We start from the raw sequence: 21731 nt of genomic DNA, 5'->3' as shown, positions 1-21731 counted from the left end.
TGAATCCAATTATATAAAAACACACACAGTCCAGAGTGGAAGTGTGTTTGTGTGTGTACGAGTGTGTGATATTGGATGAAGAGAGTTGAGCCACCTAATTTCAAAGGCAAAGTTACGCATAGCACTGGGTTAACGCAGTATGCAGTGCATTAGAAACTGAAGAGGTCTGTCATACTTCTTCAAAACTAAACACCAGTATGTACAACCTCAGCGGATTGATGCAGCTGCATCTTCAGAGATAGCTGGAGCTGCTCTATACGTGTGTGTGTGTGTGTTTAGGAAAGACGGACAGAGAAAGAGCTCCTCAAATTGATTAGTTTAGGGAGACATCTCGTACTCCATTTTGTAATGTTCATCATTACATTTACATATGAGTCCATATGACATTCATTATAAACAATTACAAATTAATCATTATGTAATTCCAGGATTAAACACGAAGACTGGAGCTATGCAGACGTTTATTCAACTTATGTCCTGAGTGGATGACTTTTTGATATCCCTCCTTTTAAAGGTATACCCAGACTAGATCTGCAACTCACGCTGAAACAACAGTAGTTATTCAAAAAAGGTCATATATTAAGATTTATTTTTAAGTAACGCTTTACTTTACTCAATGCTGAAAGTAACTAGTTACACTACTAGTTACATTACTTTTGGATTACTCCATAACATCACCTGAGATGCACTATAACTTACTTGCCAAATAACAATATATGTACCATATATATGCCCAAATCAACTCAAATTCTTATTATAATGAGAACATGCATAATATCATAATATACCACAAAGCTGACAAAAACGTTGTGAACATCAACCTAAAAGTTGTCAAGTTGGCACTACCTGCACACAATAGTTTACTTATATAAACTATGCATTCTCCTTCACTTATACTTTGGTGCCAATTGCAAAATGTTTCCTGTCTGTCTGACCCCCAACACTGTTAGAATGATTATTATGCATCATGATCTTGTTATGCATAGGAAACTACATGCCAGTCAACTAGCATCCGTTTTGTAACATGTAAACAAGAACATTTATGCGTATCAAAACACTATGAACTTTTGTTCGGAACAGTGCTGATTCATGTTGGGTAATTATTTCAAACGCTGTATTCATGAAAAAGGTTGGACATTTAATTGAGAATATCCCACATTTGATTGTCGGCGGGCACGAAACCCACACATTTTGCTGGTTATTACAGTATCACAGACCCTGCCAGGACCACACCCAAATCAAGGTCTTGTAAACCGCGCCTACTTCTCCAGGCGACAATATTATTGGCTGTCAGTGGTTGCTAAGGGCGTTTATTTCCGGTATTGCAGCGATTGGAATTTCATGTTTCTAGTTGTGGGTTTAGGGGTGGGTTACCAACGAGCAGCAAAGTCACTAACATCGATTCATACAGAGTCCTCCGTCTGTGCAAGTTTCATTCAAGTTACTGTACTGGCCGGAATCATAAGAAAGCATGACGGAAAGCTCCGTGAACAAGACGGAGAATGGAGAAGTATGTCACCGCGCAAAGAACAGTGTTAAACCGGGGAGAAACGGCTTCGTGAAAAACCATCACCAGTACCATCAGCAGCAGCTTAAGTACGGCTATCCCGAGGAGAAGGTGAGGCCCGAGCTTACGATTGGATGGATGATGATGGGGCTACTGTTTTGGACACGTCAAACCTCAGATGATTTGACCATTTAGATTTCGGCTTTGTGATATTCTCTAGCCTATTGCTATTTTATTTGTTATGCTGTGTCAGCTATTATTGAGCTAACGGCCCACAGTTACAATGACAAATGTGCTTTTGTTTCATTTGCTAACGTTCGCTTTTTTAGTCTGTATAACGTTTCATTAGCTGTAAAAGTTAGGGTAGCAAGCAGATCAGCAGGATCACAGTCCCGCATGTTAATACGTTATGGCCGAGATAAGTGACAGGACGGGCAGCTCCAGTAATACATCAAGTTTATCAGCTTGCTCGATACTACTGTACAGTACTGCCTTGCAGGTTGGTCTGCTTATTTGTTATACGTCACATTTCCTCAAGGTACACATTAATTCTACAATTTATGGTTAATGCATGCTACATGTAATTTGTTATGCTTGTAGGTAGCCTAACATTGTCGTTTTAAGTTGAATTTAATGTTGGCAGGCAAGCTTGTCCAAGCCAAAAAGGTCAAGGGTCAGTCTATTATCCTGTTTAAACAACCCGTTTCATCATCACCGTTCTCATCATGATAGCTGGATGGCAAGTGATGACTAATGAAGTCAGCCTACAGCTTGGCTAATTGCTTCAGTAGTAAAAAAAAATGATCGAAATTGTTTGTAGGCTCTTCAAATTACTCCACTGTCGTTCTTGAAGAGATAACAATCAGCTGTTTTGCAGATGTTCAAAGGCACTTGTTTTGCACCAGAAGTCCATAGAGAAAACGTACATGCACAGAACCGAGCTGTCTTGGGACTTACTAATAACATTTCCATCCCAGAGCTGTCCTCTCCTGTAATTTAATTACACCATTGGGCGTACTGCAAGATTAGGTGGCAACAACAACATTGTTTAACAGATTCAATCTACGTATTATTTCAGAAGAGTGAAACATGTAGCCTATAGCCCCGTATATTTAGCTCTTTAGATCATAGAGGAAGTAAGGTGAAAAAAATGAAAATAGGTATGGGGTAGGCTAGATCCTATCTCTTTGTTAGACCAGCCTTTAGGTTATAGGTAAGAGCTTAATATCTGTGACATAAGAGGTGATTCCAAGTCCCTTTGATTCTTCTTTCTGACTGTCCCCAACTGTCTTGGATTGTTAATTGACTCCTGGCTGAGCTGATTGTAGTTCACGTGGTTGCCACCATAGCTCGCCTCTGAGGTATTTGAGATAGGAGCATGACTAGTCACATGTGGTTGCAAAGTGCCAGGGGCTTTTGAAAAAGAGTTGCATGATGTGAAGGCAATGATTAAAAGGCTGGCGTGTAAGCTTCTGTTAAGTCGACTTGGGGGGAAAAAATTGGCAGGCTACTACGACTACATTTGTTATCTAACCCAATTGGGCTACTGTTCACACAGAGCCTATAACTTTGCCCTAACTTTAAATAAGGTGCTACCTACAGTACAGTATTAAATCTAATCGATCCTTCAATACAAATAACTAATAACACAGTAATTAACATGAGAAAGCTATGTTAGAAAATAAATGAGTATTGCAGACATATTCATATAGATCTATTGACCGCTATTTTCCCTGCAAAGATTTAAGATATTGGTTTGTTTATCTGATGGTTGGCTTTGGCCTGTAAGCAGTGTTCCACCAGCAGCTGCATACCACCCCCTCATTTGACTACCAAATCACTAGAGCCCACCTTTGTTTACATGCTTTAAGATTAGTATTATTAGTATTAGTATTTCAAGGAAGTAGACTTGGCACTACTGTATGTGTGCAACGAGTCAACAATGTGTATGCCACTGAATATATTTTAGGGTAGTTTTTTTTTGGGGGGGGGGGTTAGAGTTTGCTGGCTCTTTGTTGACGAGCTATGCAAATTCGTATGGAACCCACAGCAATGGCATCTGCACAGACTCTGCAAAGTCCCAAATGGTTTTGGTTTGCGAGTTGCACACCTGAGGTCACCTTTTTTGTTTACATTAACCTCAATCCCATGTCTTTTCAGGTCCAACACACAACCAGTAATGGCGTGTACACCTTTAATGAGTCGTACGAGGAGACGCCCATGCTGGTGGCCGTGCTCACCTACATGGGCTACGGCATCCTCACCATCTTTGGCTACTTGAGGGACTTCATGAGGGCCTGGAAGATAGAGCGATGCAACACCTCCAGGGAGAGGGAGCAGCAGAAGGTAATGAAGAAAGTACCTGGGTACCTAAACGAGTTTGTCATTTAAGGTGCGGAGTTACACCTCGAAAGGGATCGAGACGCTTTTAAGCCGGATGACTATCTAGTCAAAGTTTAGGAGGTGTGTGTGTGTGGGGGGGATATATGCAGGGTTAGAATTTGGATCAGCTAGTCCTGTGGCTTGCATATGCTTTTTCCCTCAACTAAACAATCTGTGACGTAGATTAGATTAATAGATTTGCATGCATAAAAGCAATGTGAACCGTATACAGCTGTATTATTATTATTATATTAATTACTTATAAGCCATAGGCTATTGCCATTTCAACATCTAGAATGAAACCTCTTTTAATATCCCAAAAGTTGGCCATAAATAGCTCATAGAAAATTGGGGGAAGCAAGTTCATGCAGGTGCCTCGTAGACTTGCGCGATGTTACTCAAGACATTGTCACATGACGTAGCTTGACACCCCTACTTACAGCCAGGGTGGTCAACTTAAGGTCAGGTACTACTCTCCGACACTGCTCAGCGTGACACAGGATGTCCAGCTTGTTTCTCTTGTTGCCTCCTCCACCCTGGCCTCCTCCCTTGGTTCTATGTACCCTCTATCTAAGTGGCATGTGTATCGAGCCACGATGTCGAGACAGTGTCTCATTTTTAGACACCTATACCTTGACCTATACGTGTATTCTCAAATAATGTTTCTTATACTACTACTAACGGAGTTTCCCTGCCTGAACCATTGCTTCATATCTCAAACTGAATGTCTAGGATAATGGAAGCCTATCAAAACCAGAGGTGTCATTCTGTATTACCCAATCATGTGACAAACTTTTGTAAACAGGAAACAGACAGATGAAATGCGTTACCCTCAACACTCTTGACCACCTTACTGTTGTAAGGATATTGTTTTGGCATTTCATCCCCTTAGGGTTGGTGGAAGGAAGCAGGGCACAATCAATTGCCTGAAGGATATCCCACTGTTGTTGCCTTGCAGGCGGTAATTTTTCGAGAGAAAAGTGAAAGCGCTTTTTAGGAACCATTTCCCTCCCTGGTTTCTCCAGACCTTCTCAGTCATGCTCAAAGCTAACGCCTTAGATCGAGAGATTGTATTGATAGTAGAGCAGCATGCTTTAGAGTGTCACGGCAAACTTTTGTAAGATATGAATGAACTACAGTTCAGTGAAAAAGCCAGAAGTCAACTGTCGCATGATGAGACCACATGTGGGTTTAGTGTGACCCAGTTTAAACTTTTTGACAAACATGGACATTGACCTTCTTCTCAAACTCTCCATTTTCTCATGCTTGCCTTCTCCAGCTGACTTTTACTCATTCCTCGCATTCTTACTCTCTTGCACAGGTGTGTTCTCTCTCTCCATATTAGTATTACTAGCGCACAGTGCCCGTGATGCAGTCATTGATTAAGATGTCGGTGAGACACACAAACACAGATTCCTGGATCTATAGATAGATAGTGCACTTAATGAAGTAGGTGACACACACACACACACACACAGATTCCTGGAATTATATATTGGGAACAGTAACAGTGATGCAGTCGGTGAGTAAGATGTCGGTGATGTACACAGACTTTTGGTATTATAGATAAATAGTTCAGTGCCCGTGATGCAGAGACAGTTTATCTGAGTGGCTTTTGGACATTTCTCCGATCACGATTGAAATTCTTAAAAATACTTGGTGTTTTAGCTTTTTTTCAAGCAATATAACTGTTATTAAAGCCTCTCTCTCTCTCTCTCTCTCTCTCTCTCTCTCTCTCTCTCTCTCTCTCTCTCTCTCTCTCTCTCTCTCTCTTCCTCCTTCTCTCCCACCTTGTCCTCTTTCCATCACTAGGACTTTGTCCCACTCTATCAGGACTTTGAGAACTTCTACACCAGGAACTTGTACATGAGAATCCGGGACAGTTTGAACAGGCCAGTTTGCAGCGTCCCTGGGGCCAAGTTTCACTTGGTGGAACGGGTATCGCATGACTACAATTGGACATTTCAGTAAGGGACGCGCTCTGTCTGGCCTACACAAGTGTGACTTCTTACATCACAGCCATATTGGAGTAATGTTTTGGTTGTATGGAAAACTATCTAAGGGTGCTCTATTCTGTACTCAGAGTCAAATGCATGGCAAGTTCAAGACAAAAAGTTCAGCCTTGTAAAAGTCTTGCCATAAATACTGTAGTCTTGCTAAACCAGTATACAGTAGTATACCACAAAACATTAGCAAACTTATTTTCAGTTTCTCTCAGTTCATACTGCAGCATTCCCGATCCCTGCAGCAAAAGTGTGTGTGTGCGTGTGTGTGCGTGCCTGTGTGTGCATAGTAGAGCAGGTGCCAGCCTGTGTCACTTTAAGCTAAGCATAACAACATAATCTATTTTAAATGTCAAAGGGACGCCAAAGAGCTCGTTCCAACAAACCAAGGTGAAGTTGCGTGCCTTGAACATGAAGGGATGCCAAGCTCCCTGCAGGCTAGACCCGTGTCTTTCAGGCCTCATTTGAAAACAAAATCACTGTCATCATTTGAATTATATCCTTTTCTTTAATCTTCTTCTGTTCCCATTTCCCTACCCCACATCCCGGTTGCATCCCAAATGTACCCAAAACATTTATGTCAATAACGAATAACTCACCAAGACATTTCCCTTACCTTAGAGAGGTAGTCATTTATTGTACAGAGGGTTTGATCAGCAAGTAGCATGTTTCATGACAGGGATTAAAAGGTCTCTCTGGTTCTAGGTATTTTTTTCAAATTACAAATTTGACTCAAACAATGAATCAAATGTCAGTGAACTACAAGTCACCACAGAATATTGCACTTCCTGTTTGGAAACCACAGTGTTAGTCAGTTTCTCCCTTGAAAGTTGGTTTTCGTTTTTGCTTCGGCTTACAATCCTTAAATACACAATGCAACACAAGCAAACAGATCGAAACAACTGTGATTTGGTTGATTGGAAATGTGTACCGTTTCGGATTGATTCCTCTCTATCTTTCTTTATCAATCCCTTCATTCTCTCTCCACCTCGCTAACCGTTTCCCCCCGTTTGCTCTCTCAGCTACACGGGCAGAGTCATGAAGGACGTGATCAACCTGGGCTCCTATAACTACCTGGGCTTCGCTGAGAACACGGGCGCCTGCCCCGCCGCCGCCGCCCATGTGACCATGACGTACGGCGTGGGAGTGGGCAGCACCAGGCAGGAGATGGGTATGGCACCATGCGTGCGCACGCAAGCCAGACAACGCGTGTGCAATCATCTCCATGTTCATACACGAACACATACGTGCAAGTGCATACTTGAAGCTCCTTAACCCTACACAACACGTATACTTGCAGTATATACGTTCACTCATTGGTGTATGGACCAGGCATGAGACATAACACATTTATGGTAAACTTCAAATGGCTCAATTATCTTGCGGTGAAGTTATGAATCAGTGGGATTTCTTTTCACTTACCCTTTTTAACTTTTAATTTGACTTTTCATGTATCAAATATTGCAATCAACTGTCACTTGTAACTGGCAAAATATTTAATCTAAGATAGTTTTTGCATTAAGTTATCCCTCTTTGGAGAAATCCCTCTGTCAATCACAAACTTGAGTTCTTAGCTTAACGTTAGCAAAGTACAGCCATTTGTTGTTTGAATCTTTCTCTCTGTCGCTGTTTCAAATCAATTATTTGTTCTACTTTCTTTCCCTCCAAGGTAACCTTGACAAACATGAGGAAATGGAAAAGCTGGTTGCCACGTTCCTGGGGGTGGAGTCTGCCATGACCTTTGGCATGGGGTTTGCCACCAACAGCATGAACATTCCTGCCCTCATGGGCAAGGTAAGGGAGGCAGGACCTTTGAAATGCTAGGGCCGCTCTGACCAGTGGCGTTGTCTCCTCATTATTGCCTATGTCTCCCTACCTCCCTGCCCTCCCTTCACCCGATCTGTTAGTTTAGCTTGTGAAAGGTACCGTAATCTGGTTCTGTTTTTCTTGTTCTTTCCTGGGGTCTCTCTCTCTCTTTGTGCGTGTGTTCTTTCTCTCTGTCTCTATGTTGACCTATCCTTGGTCAGTTTTAACCACACCTTTTGGAACCCATCCTCCTTATCACCGTCATCAGGGTAAAACCATGTGTGTTTGGAATGTTTTCATACAATCTAGCATGGTTATTTGCACAGTGACCAAGTACAGCTATTCCTATCTCCCGAAATGAAAACATCCCTCTTGGCTCTGTTGTCATGGCGCCAATACAGGAGACTTCCAACCCTTGCCGCGCACGCACGCACACACATCCTACCAAGCACACATCAACAGGATGCACTTTCTGTTGCCACGAACGACTACGCAGTTCAACTTCCTGCCCCGGGTGAATGACCAGCATTAGGACAGACGGAGGTCGACTCTGTTGTGTTTCTGTCAACTAAGATTGACGTGGTTCCCGGAGGCTCACCAGAACATGCGGTTCAGGAGTCAAATGACCATGCTTATCAACAAAGTGCAAACACACACGTTATATGCGAGTTCAACTCGTGTGTCCTAAAGCCTGCAATTAAGCTTATTAAGTCTACTTTTCCCTCACTAAAACACTACTGTATGTGGTTTGTTTTTGGGTTGTAAAGGATGGCCACTGGCTTCTTGGTCATCACTACACAAAGATTCACACACAGATATAAATGTACAGTACAGGCCTACTTGGAACATACATTTCTATTTCATTCGAAACAATGGAAGAAAAAAAACTAGGCTATATCATGGAAATGGTCCTCTTTCTTTACACTTCTCAATGATCCGGTATTACTGAAGCAAAAACAAGCCAGCACTCTAAACAGGACATTGTGTCTCAATGCAATCTGTCCCTCCACCTTGGGCGTGTTTAAGCCTGTGACATGATAGAAACCAGACTAAATCACGCCTCCTCTCTCTCTCCCTTTCTCTCCTGGTGTCTTTCCTTTCCTTCCCTCCATCCAGGGCTGTTTGATCCTGAGTGATGAGCTAAACCACGCCTCTCTGGTGTTGGGTGCCAGGCTGTCTGGTTCCACTATCCGCGTCTACAAACACAACAGTGAGCCCCTTCCCTGTGCCCCTCGCCACCAGCCCTGGCCTTCATCTCCATCCCTGCACATCGCAAAACGCCATTGTTATTCTACCCCATCTATCTTATTGGACTCCCCTTCCCTCAAACTCCCCTACCCAGTCCCAGTTGCTCATTTATCTATCGTTTGAGCGTCTGTATAATCGTTTCCTATGGATCGTAACTGTATATGTTCTGCTGTTTCTGTCAGATATGCAGAGCCTAGAGAAGCTGCTAAGAGATGCCATAGTCCACGGTCAGCCCAGAACACACAGGCCCTGGAAGAAGATCCTCATCATGGTGGAGGGTATATACAGGTAATACGCATGCTGTCCACTAGGTGAAGCTTTTGTGTGCAGTGCTTGAAACCAAGCAACAATGTAGTGCAGTCTGGAACAAGGTTATAATCGTGAAGTGAAACTACGCCAAAAATGACATTTGAAAAAAAGAATTTGCTGAAAGAGCTGAAAAACAAAAATAGATCACATAACTGAAACTTAAAAGACTAAAAGAAACTTAAACTAAATGAGAACCTGAAACTATAATAACCTTGGTCTGGAAATGAAACAGTTTGAAACGGTTTATATTGAAAAGCCTTTAAAGCCATGATTGGTCCCTTTCAAAGTGAAAAGAACCTGTAAAAAAAACAAATCAATTTGCTTTAAAGTTGGTTGGCACTCATCCAGCCAACCTCTCTCTTCTCCCTTCTCTTTCTCTCTCTAACCCCTCCCCCCCCACACACACACACCTTTTTAGTATGGAAGGCAGTATTGTGCGCCTGCCAGAGGTGATAGCTCTGAAGAAACGCTACAGGGCCTACCTCTACCTAGATGAGGCCCACAGCATCGGGGCACTAGGACCGGGGGGCCGCGGTGTGGTGGAGTACTTCGGCCTGGACCCCCAGGACGTGGACATTATGATGGGCACGTTCACCAAGAGTTTTGGGGCTGCAGGGGGCTACATCGGAGGAAAGAGGGTGAGTAGGGAAACCCACGAACACAGTGTCGCCATCCCAGTATGACAGGCAGGATCTGCTTCTCGATTGGTTGGTTGAGATTGAGATCTCTACAGACAGACAGTTTGGAAGCATGATCTTTCTGGAATGTTCTGAAATGAAATTGTAGCTGTTTGGAGCTTAGGGAAGAGAATGTAGCCATCTCAAATGTCAGAAAAATTATGCAACCTGCTGTTTCTTCGTTTTTTTCTTCTTCAGCACTCTAGACGTGCAACACCCTTGTCACTATAGCCTATATTGCACTCCACTGCATGGCAAAAATACTGGTGAGCCATTAGTGTGAATGGGGCGACTTGTCTTCACTGACTAGGATAAAAGGTCGTCTGGACGCTCAGGTTTCATATTACACTGCACTAGGTGCTGCTGCAGGATGGTGAACCTTTTGTTGAACCTTTCAGCGATAAAATTGATCAACGCCATCAACAAGAGGGAAATGGGAATGGAGAATTGTCTGAAGGATCCCAAAGTTTATAGCTTCTCTCAATTAACGCTTTGAGTTCATGAAAAACAGCCCTAAACGAAGACGGTAGATGCATGTCCTGTGATTGTGCATCAATGCGTCTGACATTTGTAACTCTGCTAACATGCAAGCCTTTTTTTTTTACTTTACATTTAAAATGTGTTTTTCTACGTTTGGAGTCTGAATAAGTGTCTCGGTGTTGTGATATCCCTTTTGGTCTTGAGAAAATATCAAGTTCAAAAAAAAGTTCTGAATAAATATTCTTCATATTGAGAAATGTTACTGGAATGCACCCGACATTCAGTTGCATGGGAACGTTCGACAGACAGTTCCGAAAACTTTGAACTGAAAATGTCCTTTTCAAACTGAACCAAGACAAAGTTGTATTGCATTGCCTTCTCGCCTCTTTAGGAGCTGATAGAATTCCTGCGTTTGCACTCGCACAGCGCCACCTACGCTGCATCCATGTCTCCTCCTGTCGCCGAGCAAATCATCACTTCTATGAAGTGCATTATGGGAGACGATGGCACCACAATAGGTGAGTCTTGAAACCTAAAAGATTTGAAGTAATTTGTATGGGGATATCTCCCAACACAATAATGCGAGACAGTGCTAATTTTGCCACCAGGGGTCAGTAGAAGCTAGCTAGAGACTGCAGCTTATAGTTGAAACACTTGTGTTGAGCAACGCTGCAATGAATTCACTTTATTGGAAGCAAAGCATGAGCAAGGCATTACAGACTGTAAGGAATGCAGTGTATTTCATACAGAGTAATGCATCCCAATGATCTCCAGCTGTCAGATTACCCCCCCCCCCACACACACACACACACACAGTCATACCCTGTCCTGACCGTAAGGAACATTGAGTACAAAGCTCTAACCTTGAATCCAAGCTGTGTGTGTCAGCTCTACACACTCACACACACACTCATACACACACACATACACACACACACCCCCCCACATACACACACACACACACACACCCGTGTACACATTAGCCAGACAAGGAGGTATTGTCTGGCCTACCTGTTAGTCATGACTAACCTTCCATCCGCACGTCTCCTTTTCCATCACTTATTTCCTGAAATATAGAGTGAACGAAAGATTGTTTCTGAAGGTGACAACCATGTGTTGAAGAACATGCTTTGGCCTCTTTGTCTATGAAAATATGACAGTGTGAGACACTCCAATTTCCGTAATTAATTATTGACACACTAACTTTTGCTGTCGTGTGGGTCAACTGGTATGACAGTTAAGCCGACCCAATTTCCTGTGCATAGTATCATGATGGGCTAATCCATCACAGATTGGGTAATGGAGGTAAAGAACAATGTTTGCGTGTTGCAAACATTAAACAACGAATCAAGTCCATTTTGTATGGGTTTTAAACTTCACTCAGGGTGATCCATTACACACACCAACACTTTCAAAGTTCTCTCTTTGAGTTGTACTTCTGTCTGTGCTTGGTGTCTTAAAGCTAAACTTTCAATACACTCACAGTCCACATGCTTTTGTTTCCAAAGCCTTTTCAAGTCAGCCAGCCAGCCATTCTCTTGGTAGCTCTGAAATGATGGACGGCCTCATCAACAACGCAGCCAACTGCTCCATCTTGACATCCTGTTTTCTAATTCTCCACTTCGTTCCGAGAGACCGCACTCCGGGTTACAGTCAAGCCACCTGGTGGTTTCCAGTTAGCTGTGCAGCGTGAAACCTCCCCGGACCAAGACACCGCAAAACATTAAAGATGAAGTTCGTGGGAAACCAAAGGTTGCCCCTCCCCCTTTTTTTTTCTTTTCTTCTTCAGTCTCACAGATAATTAACTCTGCACTATGAGAGAACTGGTGGCCATATTGGCCATTCCCAATCCCAGAGAAGCTTCCCAGTTTGCTGTAGAGTCAGGCACCGCTTCTAAGAGCCTGTAAGACTTGGTGTTACAAGGCTGTAAATGTACAAGTGTTGCGTAAAAGTTGCCGTGCCCTTTTCGGCGGATTCTAGAAGTCTCAGCCAAACTTCATCAATGTCGTCAGGGTTGGAGCCAGTACTGAAAACTATCGGCTTCACATCCAAAGAGCAGGGAAGCTTCACCTACCTGATCCAGATGTCATATCAACATTCAAGTGGATCATATTGGATGTGAAAGTGAACTTTTTCCTTGTGGTGTTTTACAAAGCATATCCTATTTGAACACGCTGTCTGTTTAGCTTGTCAGTGCTTTGTCTCTGGGAATTATGCAAGAGCTAAAGCGATATACCAGCAATCATGGGACCTTTTTAAAATGTACGAAGAGTGACTGTGGTTGGTGGGGATAGGTATAGCTCAGTAGTAGAGCATTTGACAGCAGATCAAGAAGGTCGCAAGTTCAAATTGTCCATTTTATGTCACTTGTCACTCAATAAATACATTACTCCGTGACAAGCTATCATCTTGTTCCCTTATATGAACTCTTGTAAAAATAGCAATCACATCAAGCTCTTACCGGTTCGTTCTACACTCAATATATAATCCACAGCCCTTTCTTTGTCAAGAATGGAAAAGAACAACCCGAGAGGGAGACCGTCTCAGCGAGAAATCTACCTAGCCTTCCTGAGCTGTGTCAGTAACCACGGGAACGAGGTCCCTGTTCCAACAGAATACCCATTTGGGAATGACCTCCGGAGTCCCTGCTTTCCCATGACTGATAAGAGTTTGGAAGCCTCCTTCACGCCTGTAAGCAAATGTGGCTTTAGAAGTGACAGTTCTGTAGCTTCCTATTGACAACAGGAAATGTTGACAATATTAAACCTATTAAACCTAATATAAACCTATTGACAACAGGAAATGTTGTCAATACAGGAAATGCCATCCATTTCGTTCTCCTGAGAGCTCAGCACGACTGCATCGGACTCTGGCAGAGGTCATATTATTGAATGCATTAACAATATTCTGTTTAGTGACGTAAATGAGTGGCACGCGTTTTCTGACCTCTGAAAGGGATACATCAAATCAAATCAAATGTGTTTGTATAGCCCTTTTTACACGCAAGCATGTCATAGAGGGCTTCACATACGCCCAAAGAAATGCCCCTCAACCAACCTAAACCCTCAAGGATATATACGCTTCCTGCAATCTCTTGGTCTACAGAATGGACCTCTACGCAACATCTCTGTTTTTTACCGGGCCCTCAGAGCAATGCACTGTTCTGAAGGTTTCACACCCAGTGAACCCAACACGGTTTAGAGACTGTCGGTCCGACAAGACTTGGAGGGTGAAATGCTCTTTCTGTGCCACTCTTTAGAGCAAATATCCTTTTTTTTGTGCTGTGTGTGTGTGTGGTCCTGTGTTTTGCTGGCTGCTTGTGGCTCCCACATGAACCACAGTTGTGTAAGAAGAGGCTTTGGACAGTTTCACTTCAACCTTGAAGTCCTAACCCAACTTTCTACTCTTCCACCAGCTATACCAGGGGGGTGTGTCGGTCAAATAGTGGGATGGCATGATCAAAAATACGCACACGTCTCTGTGTGTTCAAACTCTAGTCAGAAACCCTTGAACTGAAGTCAGGAAAGAAACCTCCCCCACTACACACACACGCACGCACACACACACACACACACGCACATCGTCCTGGGATGAGAGAAGGAAGTCGAGAAGAACTTTCATTTGAAAGAGAAACAGCCCCCACATCTGGAAGCTCTTTCACCCCATCTACCCCATCCCCCTATCCATCCCTCCATCCCCCCCAATCTCTCACTCCATATCCTTCAGTCCCGTGTCTGGAAGGAGTTAAGTGTGCACTTGTGTGAGAGTGCCTAAGTCTGTTTGTGTACCTGTGTGTGTGTGTGTCGGTGTGCACATGTCTGTGTGCATTTCTGTGAGTATGTGAGCAAGAATGTCAATGTGTGTGTGTTTTCAGATGTGTGTATCTACCTGGTTTTAAGTGTGTTTGTGTTTCTATGTGTCCATACAGTATTAGTGTAACTTGTGCAACTAGCTGCTGAAAGGGTACCCCACAAAGGTTTCCTTTGGAGAGGCCTATACCCTCTCTCTCCTGGGAGGCTGTACTCCAGCTAGAAGCTTGAAGTCGGTGGGGGGGACTCCCGGTGCCGTTATTACTTTCAGATGCCTCTCCCTCTCAACCCCCCTCTCTATCTCTCTCTCTCTCTCTCTCTCTCCCCCTCTCCTCTCCCCCCCCCTCCACTCTCTATCACCTCACTGTTTCTCTCACTTCCCGGGACTATTACTTGCCCATTTTTTTGAAACAGAGATCCCCATAAAGTCCCCTCATCACGCCGGCTTTCTTGTTTGCACTGAACCAGACAAAGACGGCAGAATGCCGGCCCGTGTGTGATTTCTAGATAGCATACCGGCATTCCAGAATCCGAGGCGTGACGTCAGCGTTGTCGAGTGTGTGTGTGTTGTCCCGCCATGCCGACTCTCCCCTTTAGCACGGATGTCAATTCTGCTCAATGACTACCTCCGCTGCTGACTTAACGCTGTTTCAACATTGACCCCCCTGTTCTGTGTATGTACATTTTATACGGAACTGCAAGGCGGCAAAGGGGCCATTTTCCCGCCTGGAATAGGCGGCGTAAAGGGGTGCTGGTCTTTTTAATTTCATCTTTATTAATCTCTCTTTTGTTCCCTATCAGTCCCTCTCTGTCTCTCTCCCTCTGTTGACCCTAATGCCTTTGCTCTTTTCACAGTTTATGGTTCTGATCAGAGGGGAAAGGGATTGCTTCATTAGGGGGTCTTAGAGGAAGGTCCTGCTCAGTTTGTGTGTGTGTGTGTGTGTGTGCGCACACTGTACTGATTGGTTAAACATGGCAGAGAGTGAACAGAGCCTAGTCTAATAGTGTAATGCCCCTGGTTTGAACATAGACATTAGCATGATGAGAAGGAAGCTATAACCAGCAGCCATTTGCCTTTAGTTTTCATCAAGCTCATTATGCTTGATTTGGGACAGCATTAACTGATTCGCTTTGGTAGCCTGCATGTCTTTACTGGAATGCACAGATTAGACTCAGTGTACTGTATAAGCAGTAAGGACACACACATCCAGAGATATGTTCTCATAGTATAGATTTTGTATTTTGCCTTCTACCTCGTTCGCAGACAAAAAAAACATTCACCACACGTAGATACACACACTTACGGCCTTACTCTCTTACCGTTGTACACACGCTCTCTCGCGCGCGCACACCACGTACACGCACACGCACGGGATCTCACACAAACTCTTGCATGCCCAAACACACACACACACTGCACTGGAAACAGTGAGCTGTCCACCTGTCAGTCTGGGCCTGTCAGCAGGCTATAGCTCGACCGTGCAGACAGAGAGGAAGGGAGGATGGAGAGATACAAAAAAGAGAGAAGGGGATTGTCATTTGCATGTGGATATGGGAGATGTACACGCGCACACACAAACAGTATGCACAAAAGCACCCAGCCTACTTTGTCACATCCTCTCATTCCAACACACGCACATCAGATTCATAACATTTTTTGCTCTTCTAGTCCTCTCCTCTAACCACTTCTTATTTCCGTGTAGCGATTTCAGCATTCTGTTTTCGGTTGTGTCAGGTCACAACCAGACCATGAAGCGACCATGGCGTGCATGTGTGTGTGTGTGTGTGCGTGTGCCCCCCCACCACACACACAAATGTGGCTTTTGAAATAGTATCTTTGAGACAAGATAAATGTCTGCCTCCATCTTACATTGCACATGGATTCTTCCCAGGTTCTTTAGGTGTACTCGATTCAACTCGGTGCTCTTTTCATACTCACAGCTGGAGTGGATAGTAGGATCGCAAATGATATATTAACAACCAAAACAGGACTTTAAATCGGTCAAATACTTGACCCACCAATGTGTTATTGGAAATTGAACACAGCTTTACTGTGGTAAATGAATCTGCTCTCTCTCTCCCTCTCCATCTGTCTTTCTGTCTGTTTAGGTCGCGACCGGTTGCGTCAGTTGGCATGCAACACCTCATACTTCCGTCAACGACTGAGGAAGATGGGCTTCATCATCTATGGCAACAACGACTCCCCTGTCGTACCCATGATGCTTTACATGCCAGCGAAGATCGGGTGAGTGCACATGCTTGCCTCTTGGAGCAGTTGGTTCATGGAGTCAAGTTTACAGAGAGCACATTTTTACGATGAATTTAATCCATTCAAATTTTTAATATAAGACCTAAATATTTGCCATAAGTTATTCAATATATCCAATGACTTTTGTTTTTAAATTGTCGGTGAATTTGAATAGTAGTTCCTATTCTCTGTCTTTTGTTTTCTTTGTCAGTTTTTTTTACATCCCTTATTTCCCTCTCTTCCTTTCACGTCTTCAGGGCATTTGGGCGGGAGATGTTGAAGAGGAACATTGGTGTGGTGGTAGTAGGGTTCCCAGCAACGCCCATCATCGAGTCCAGAGCGCGTTTCTGCATCTCCGCCGCCCACACCAAAGACATGCTCGACACGGTAACTGTTCTCTAACTGCCATCGCCAACTATTTTTTGCCTTAAAGTGCTTGAATAACAAAGTTGTTTTATGAAAGTTCAGATCACGTTCATGCTTCCATAAAGTGGTGTTAGACACCCCCCTGGTGTAACATATACTGCCTTTTTTGCACCAGAAATGTTTACAGTGCATTTGGTAACTATGCAAACATTTCTAATGACGTTTCCACTTTGTCTTTATTGGGTATTGTGTGTGTCGATCGTTGAGGAAAATTTTATTTGATCAAACTTTAGTGTAAAGCTGTAATGTAACAGATTTTGTTTAGGTGTCTGAATACTTTTCGGCACTTTACACAACAGTATATAAAAATGGTGCTCCCAATTATAAAAGAAGTTAGGAGCACCAGCAAAAATGTAAGATCACCCACCGAAAATGTTCATATTGTCTTTTCAGCTCTCCAAAATGGTTGCATAATAATTCACCTCGCTCTCCTCCTCCCATCATCCCCTCTACGTCTCCTTTTCACATCAAGACTTCTTCTTCCCTCCCCCAGTACCCGAGAAAAGAAAACCTTTGATGTCTGTATTGTGTATGTGTAAGAGGCTTCAGTAGAAGTTGCCCACGTATTTCGGAGATTGGTGTCTCCAGTCAATGTCATCCTCTCTAGTGTCAAAGTCTCTAGTTTGAATATTCAGTTAAGGTGCAGCTCTCTCTTTCTCATTCCTACTCCCTTTTTCTGTTTTCCGTCTTTCCATTCCCTGTCCATCTTAATCCCTCATGTCCGTGTTTGCACTTACTGTTGTCTGTGTTTGATCAGAAACTGCTTTTGTTTTACTGTTTGTGTGCATGTGTGCGCGTGTGTGGGTGCGTGCCCTTCTGTCTATCCACAGGCACTGAGCGTGATCAGTGAGGTGGGAGATCTTCTCCAGTTGAAGTACTCCAGAAAAAGGAAACAGTCCTTTGACAAGAGGACTCTCGAAGAGGAAGATTGAACCACTAGTGAGCCGCCGGTCTTCCACCCTGGCTCCCCGAACCACAATCAAAACCTGCACTTCTCCTCTTTCCCTGAGCTCTCTCTTGTGCTCAGCTCTTGTGTCCTCACAAAAACAATTAACCCATCACCAAACCAAGTTCTACCAGCTTTCTTTGAGCACAGCAAAGTAATACAGCCAATGCAGGCTAAACGTACAGTGATCACCCTATGCTCACTTTCTTACTCGCCTTAAAAGAAAGGAAAGGATGAGTCTTAATTTATCGGGTCGCTTTTTCTCTCTTAATTCCTTGTTTATTTTGCTCTGAAATGTTAGTAGTTTGGCATAGACTGCACGTGTGTTTATTGCAGTTGTGTGTCCAGATATGACAGGCCAACGGCCAAACAGACTGTTTGATTTGAACAGAACGGAAGCGTCCTCAGGTTCTCCAAACCACACCAAACTGGCATTGTTGCATGCAGCAAATATCACAAATATTATGGCACAACAATAATGTCGTCTAGCAAGCTCCACACTTTAGTATTTTCTTAGAAATTGCCTTCCTCCTCCAAATTTCAAATCAGTGAGATGGCTAAGTGAAAGAGGTGGACAGGAATACTTCTTTACCAACATCCCATAATTTACATATGGATTTGACTAGGTTTGACTATCACCTTTACTCTGTCCCTCTACACCTCAGCCTTTAACAGGTTTGAAAACCAGTGTCTTACTTGAATCTCTTCAATATAATGTCCTTTCGCTTTACCAAACTGTTTATTGTTTTGTTTGTTTTTACTTTTCAACAGAGAAATGCACCAATAGACACCTTTATCAGAGTCGTAGAAATGTTGGAAACAAAAGAGTTGCCTTTTTGAGGAGCGGAACTTTGTTCGTCAGGCCTTAGCAAATCTCTTGGCTTTTGTATTGCTGTATATCTTACATGGCTTTAAACTGGTTGATTAGCATGACGATGGTTATGTAAATCGTCTTTGCTTATATACAAGTCACCCAGCTAGGAATGATGCACTTGAATAATACCATAACTAGAAAAGGATACTCAATGTGGAATTCGATTCAACTAAGTGTAGTAAAAGCAGTCTTATAGTGCTTGACTTAACATAAATCTCTGTTCTTTGTGATACTGATGATTGCAGTTGGCTGTCACTGGACAGGTTTCAAAATAATGTCCAAATGTTTTGGGACACATTGTGTAAAATGTATACTTTTTGTCATTTTAATTTTGTCTTTCAACCTCTCCAAAGATAATTCTGGTTGTATGTGTTTGTGCGTGTGTATGTATGATATTCATAGGCTTAAAAACACTTATTTGTTCTTTGAACCATTTCATGTCTTTCCTCAACAAAGAAAATATCTTACGGCAGCTGCAGAAAAATAGAAATGCATACTACTGACGAGTATTTTTGAATCGCTTGTGACTTGTTACCAATGCATGTACACAGTATGACGTAGTCGATGAAGCTGCTAATCAAACAGATGACAAGGTGCTGAACTATGTTCATGGTTACACTCCTGTTACGTGGCTCACATGTGGCTTGTCTTCCAACTGCCGATTGTTCCATAAAGCAGGAATGATGGGTTAGCTTGCTAGCTACTCAGCTTAATTTTTCAAAATGAAGCTAACAAAAATTATTGTATTGTTGAGTTTAATATATTAGAGGCTTTCTTAAGGGGAACCATGCTTTAGTTTTAGGGAAGAGAAATCTAAAGTTTGTGTTTTCTTTTAGCACTGTGCTTTATGGAACGCTTCCAATCAGCTGTCTTAGAAATAACTTAGGATGGGTTCTGTTATGTGTCAAATTATTTTCTTTATCCGTTATTACAATTACAGACATTATGATATACAAGTGACCTGCAACAATGGGGGTTGGGAAAATTAAGCTAAAGAAATATTGAATATATACATATTTAAGAAATAAAAAATAGACTTAGTTTTGTTACTGTACACAAATGCGTCCCACGATGACAAATTATTCAAGTCATTTAGCTAGCTATTTTCCTCAAAGGCAAACATTCAAATTAATCTGCACTGGACTTGTGTGTAGAAAAGTCTTTGTAAATGTATATGTTTCTTGTTTGCACACAGGGAATATCCATGGTCATACTTTAATTAAATGTCTTATCAAATGTTGAGGTGTTCAACACTGTCTTAAACTGAATGTTACTGTTCTGTAGAACAGTTGTGAGTGACCATTAAGTGACCAGCTTTAAGGAAGAATTCATGTATGTGTTCTAACATAACTTGGATGTTCAACCAACCAGTGCATATGGAAGTCATCCTCTTTTGGATCAAAGAAAATGCACTGATGGCCAGATGTTGGTGAATCACCAATTTTGTAATTGTTTCACTCATGTTAAAGACATCAAAATGTCATTAAAACAATGTAACTCAACTGTGGTGGTGTAGTGTACTTTTTGGGGCACTTATTTCATTTCACTTAGTCAATATTTCATGATATTTTTTAAAACAAACCTTGAAATTAGGTTGGTTTACTTACATTACCCAATTACTTGCATTACCCAAATGCAATATTATAATTTTAGTCCAAACTAATGTGACTGTGGGCCAGATTCAGTAAATCATTCAATTGACATTAAAAGTAAAGCAATTCATTCAAATGTTTTATCTTCAAACTAATGTTTTTGGTGTGTTGGTCAGTGATGTGCATGTGTATGTGTGAGACATAGGATTGAGAACAACAATTTGAATGGTCTGGCTGGAAAGGGTTAACGTTGCCGACCACGACCTGTCCGTGAGGTGGCTTGGGCCACTGTCCCTGCTGAAAACACTGGGGAGGCTCGGTTTCTGTGTGGATGCAGAGTGGGTCAACCTGGGGGGTGGAGGTACACCCAGCAGTGTGTCAGCCTGGGGGGTGGAGGTACACTCAGCAGTGTGTCAGCCTGGGGGATGGAGGTACACCCAGCAGTGTGTCAGCCTGGGGGGTGGAGGTACACTCAGCAGTGTGTCAGCCTGGGGGATGGAGGTACACCCAGCAGAGTGTCAGCCTGGGGGGTGGAGGTACACTCAGCAGTGTGTCAGCCTGGGGGGTGGAGGTACACCCAGCAGTGTGTCAGCCTGGGGGGTGGAGGTACACCAGCTACAGGGTGTGAAGAGGCATTGACACCTGCATCCATCCTAAACGGTGTATTTCCACATTTTCTCCCCTATAGCCAAATAACATTTCCTCATTGCCCAATCGTAAAACAACTATCACTTTTATCTTCCTTTGCAAGACGAGGCCTTATTAAAGTATGAAGTCACCATGTAATCCCTGAGCTTGTCTATTTGAAAGTGTGATACAAGCGTACATTTCCCTTTTAACACTGATCATTCGCATGTGTCCATTTTCAAAGTCCATGTAGCCTATGTGTTATTAGTGAAAATGTTGAATCGGATATAATTTGCTGTGTTTATTTAGTTTTTCAGTCATGGACTATGCAGATAGGCCTGTACTTTATGTATCTCATTATATTTAAAAAGGCATAGGCCATATAATCCAGGCCCCCTAGATTATAGGTTTAAAAGTTTGCATCTGTAGTCCCTTGGCAGGTCAAAACCCCAAAAACAGTACAATAACAAACAGCAGGCTACAGATTAAAAACACCAGTTAACAACATAGAAAGCACACAACATAAAACACACATGTACACGCAATAGCACATCAGAAAGTGTATGGTTGTCAAGTAAAAGCAGATCAGGACCATTGAAAATATGTATGGAAATAATTTGTTTTGCTGTGGCTAATTAATTATTTGTATTATTTCATGGCCTATATCACCCCTTCCACCGACGTCCATTCATACAGATTTTTCATTCATTTTCTTTCTTTTTGTGCGTTCCAGATGCCCCTCCCTCATAACGTCATCTGGGGATACGAGTCGACCTTAGCCAATGAAGATTCTACAA

The 21731-nt window shown here is 42.7% G+C and overlaps 1 protein-coding gene across 1 annotated transcript; it reads left to right on the top strand.

Annotated features, from left to right (window-relative positions):
• The first annotated feature begins 1338 nt into the window (after positions 1 to 1338).
• sptlc2a (serine palmitoyltransferase, long chain base subunit 2a) lies at positions 1339 to 20210 on the top strand. Its single transcript, XM_047016830.1, has 12 exons — positions 1339 to 1618; positions 3668 to 3853; positions 5702 to 5856; positions 6915 to 7063; positions 7562 to 7686; positions 8815 to 8908; positions 9129 to 9234; positions 9674 to 9893; positions 10804 to 10930; positions 16331 to 16466; positions 16727 to 16856; positions 17726 to 20210. The coding sequence occupies exons 1-12, from the start codon at positions 1472 to 1474 to the stop codon at positions 17825 to 17827; spliced, it is 1677 nt and encodes a 558-aa protein (XP_046872786.1). The 5' UTR covers positions 1339 to 1471; the 3' UTR covers positions 17828 to 20210.
• The last annotated feature ends 1521 nt before the right edge of the window (positions 20211 to 21731 follow it).

Source organism: Hypomesus transpacificus, chromosome 3, assembly GCF_021917145.1.
Source record: "Hypomesus transpacificus isolate Combined female chromosome 3, fHypTra1, whole genome shotgun sequence".
Taxonomy (NCBI): domain Eukaryota; kingdom Metazoa; phylum Chordata; class Actinopteri; order Osmeriformes; family Osmeridae; genus Hypomesus; species Hypomesus transpacificus.
The sequence above is the reverse complement of the archived record's forward strand: the minus strand, read 5'-3'. Positions and strand labels throughout refer to the sequence as shown.

Excerpts from the sequence above, each read along its gene's own strand:
- sptlc2a (XM_047016830.1), top strand. The coding sequence starts at position 1,472 with ATGACGGAAAGCTCCGTGAACAAGACGGAGAATGGAGAAGTATGTCAC. Across the intron at positions 1,619-3,667 it reads ACGGCTATCCCGAGGAGAAG|GTCCAACACACAACCAGTAA; the intron begins GTGAGGCCCGAG and ends ATGTCTTTTCAG. Across the intron at positions 7,064-7,561 it reads CAGCACCAGGCAGGAGATGG|GTAACCTTGACAAACATGAG; the intron begins GTATGGCACCAT and ends TTTCCCTCCAAG.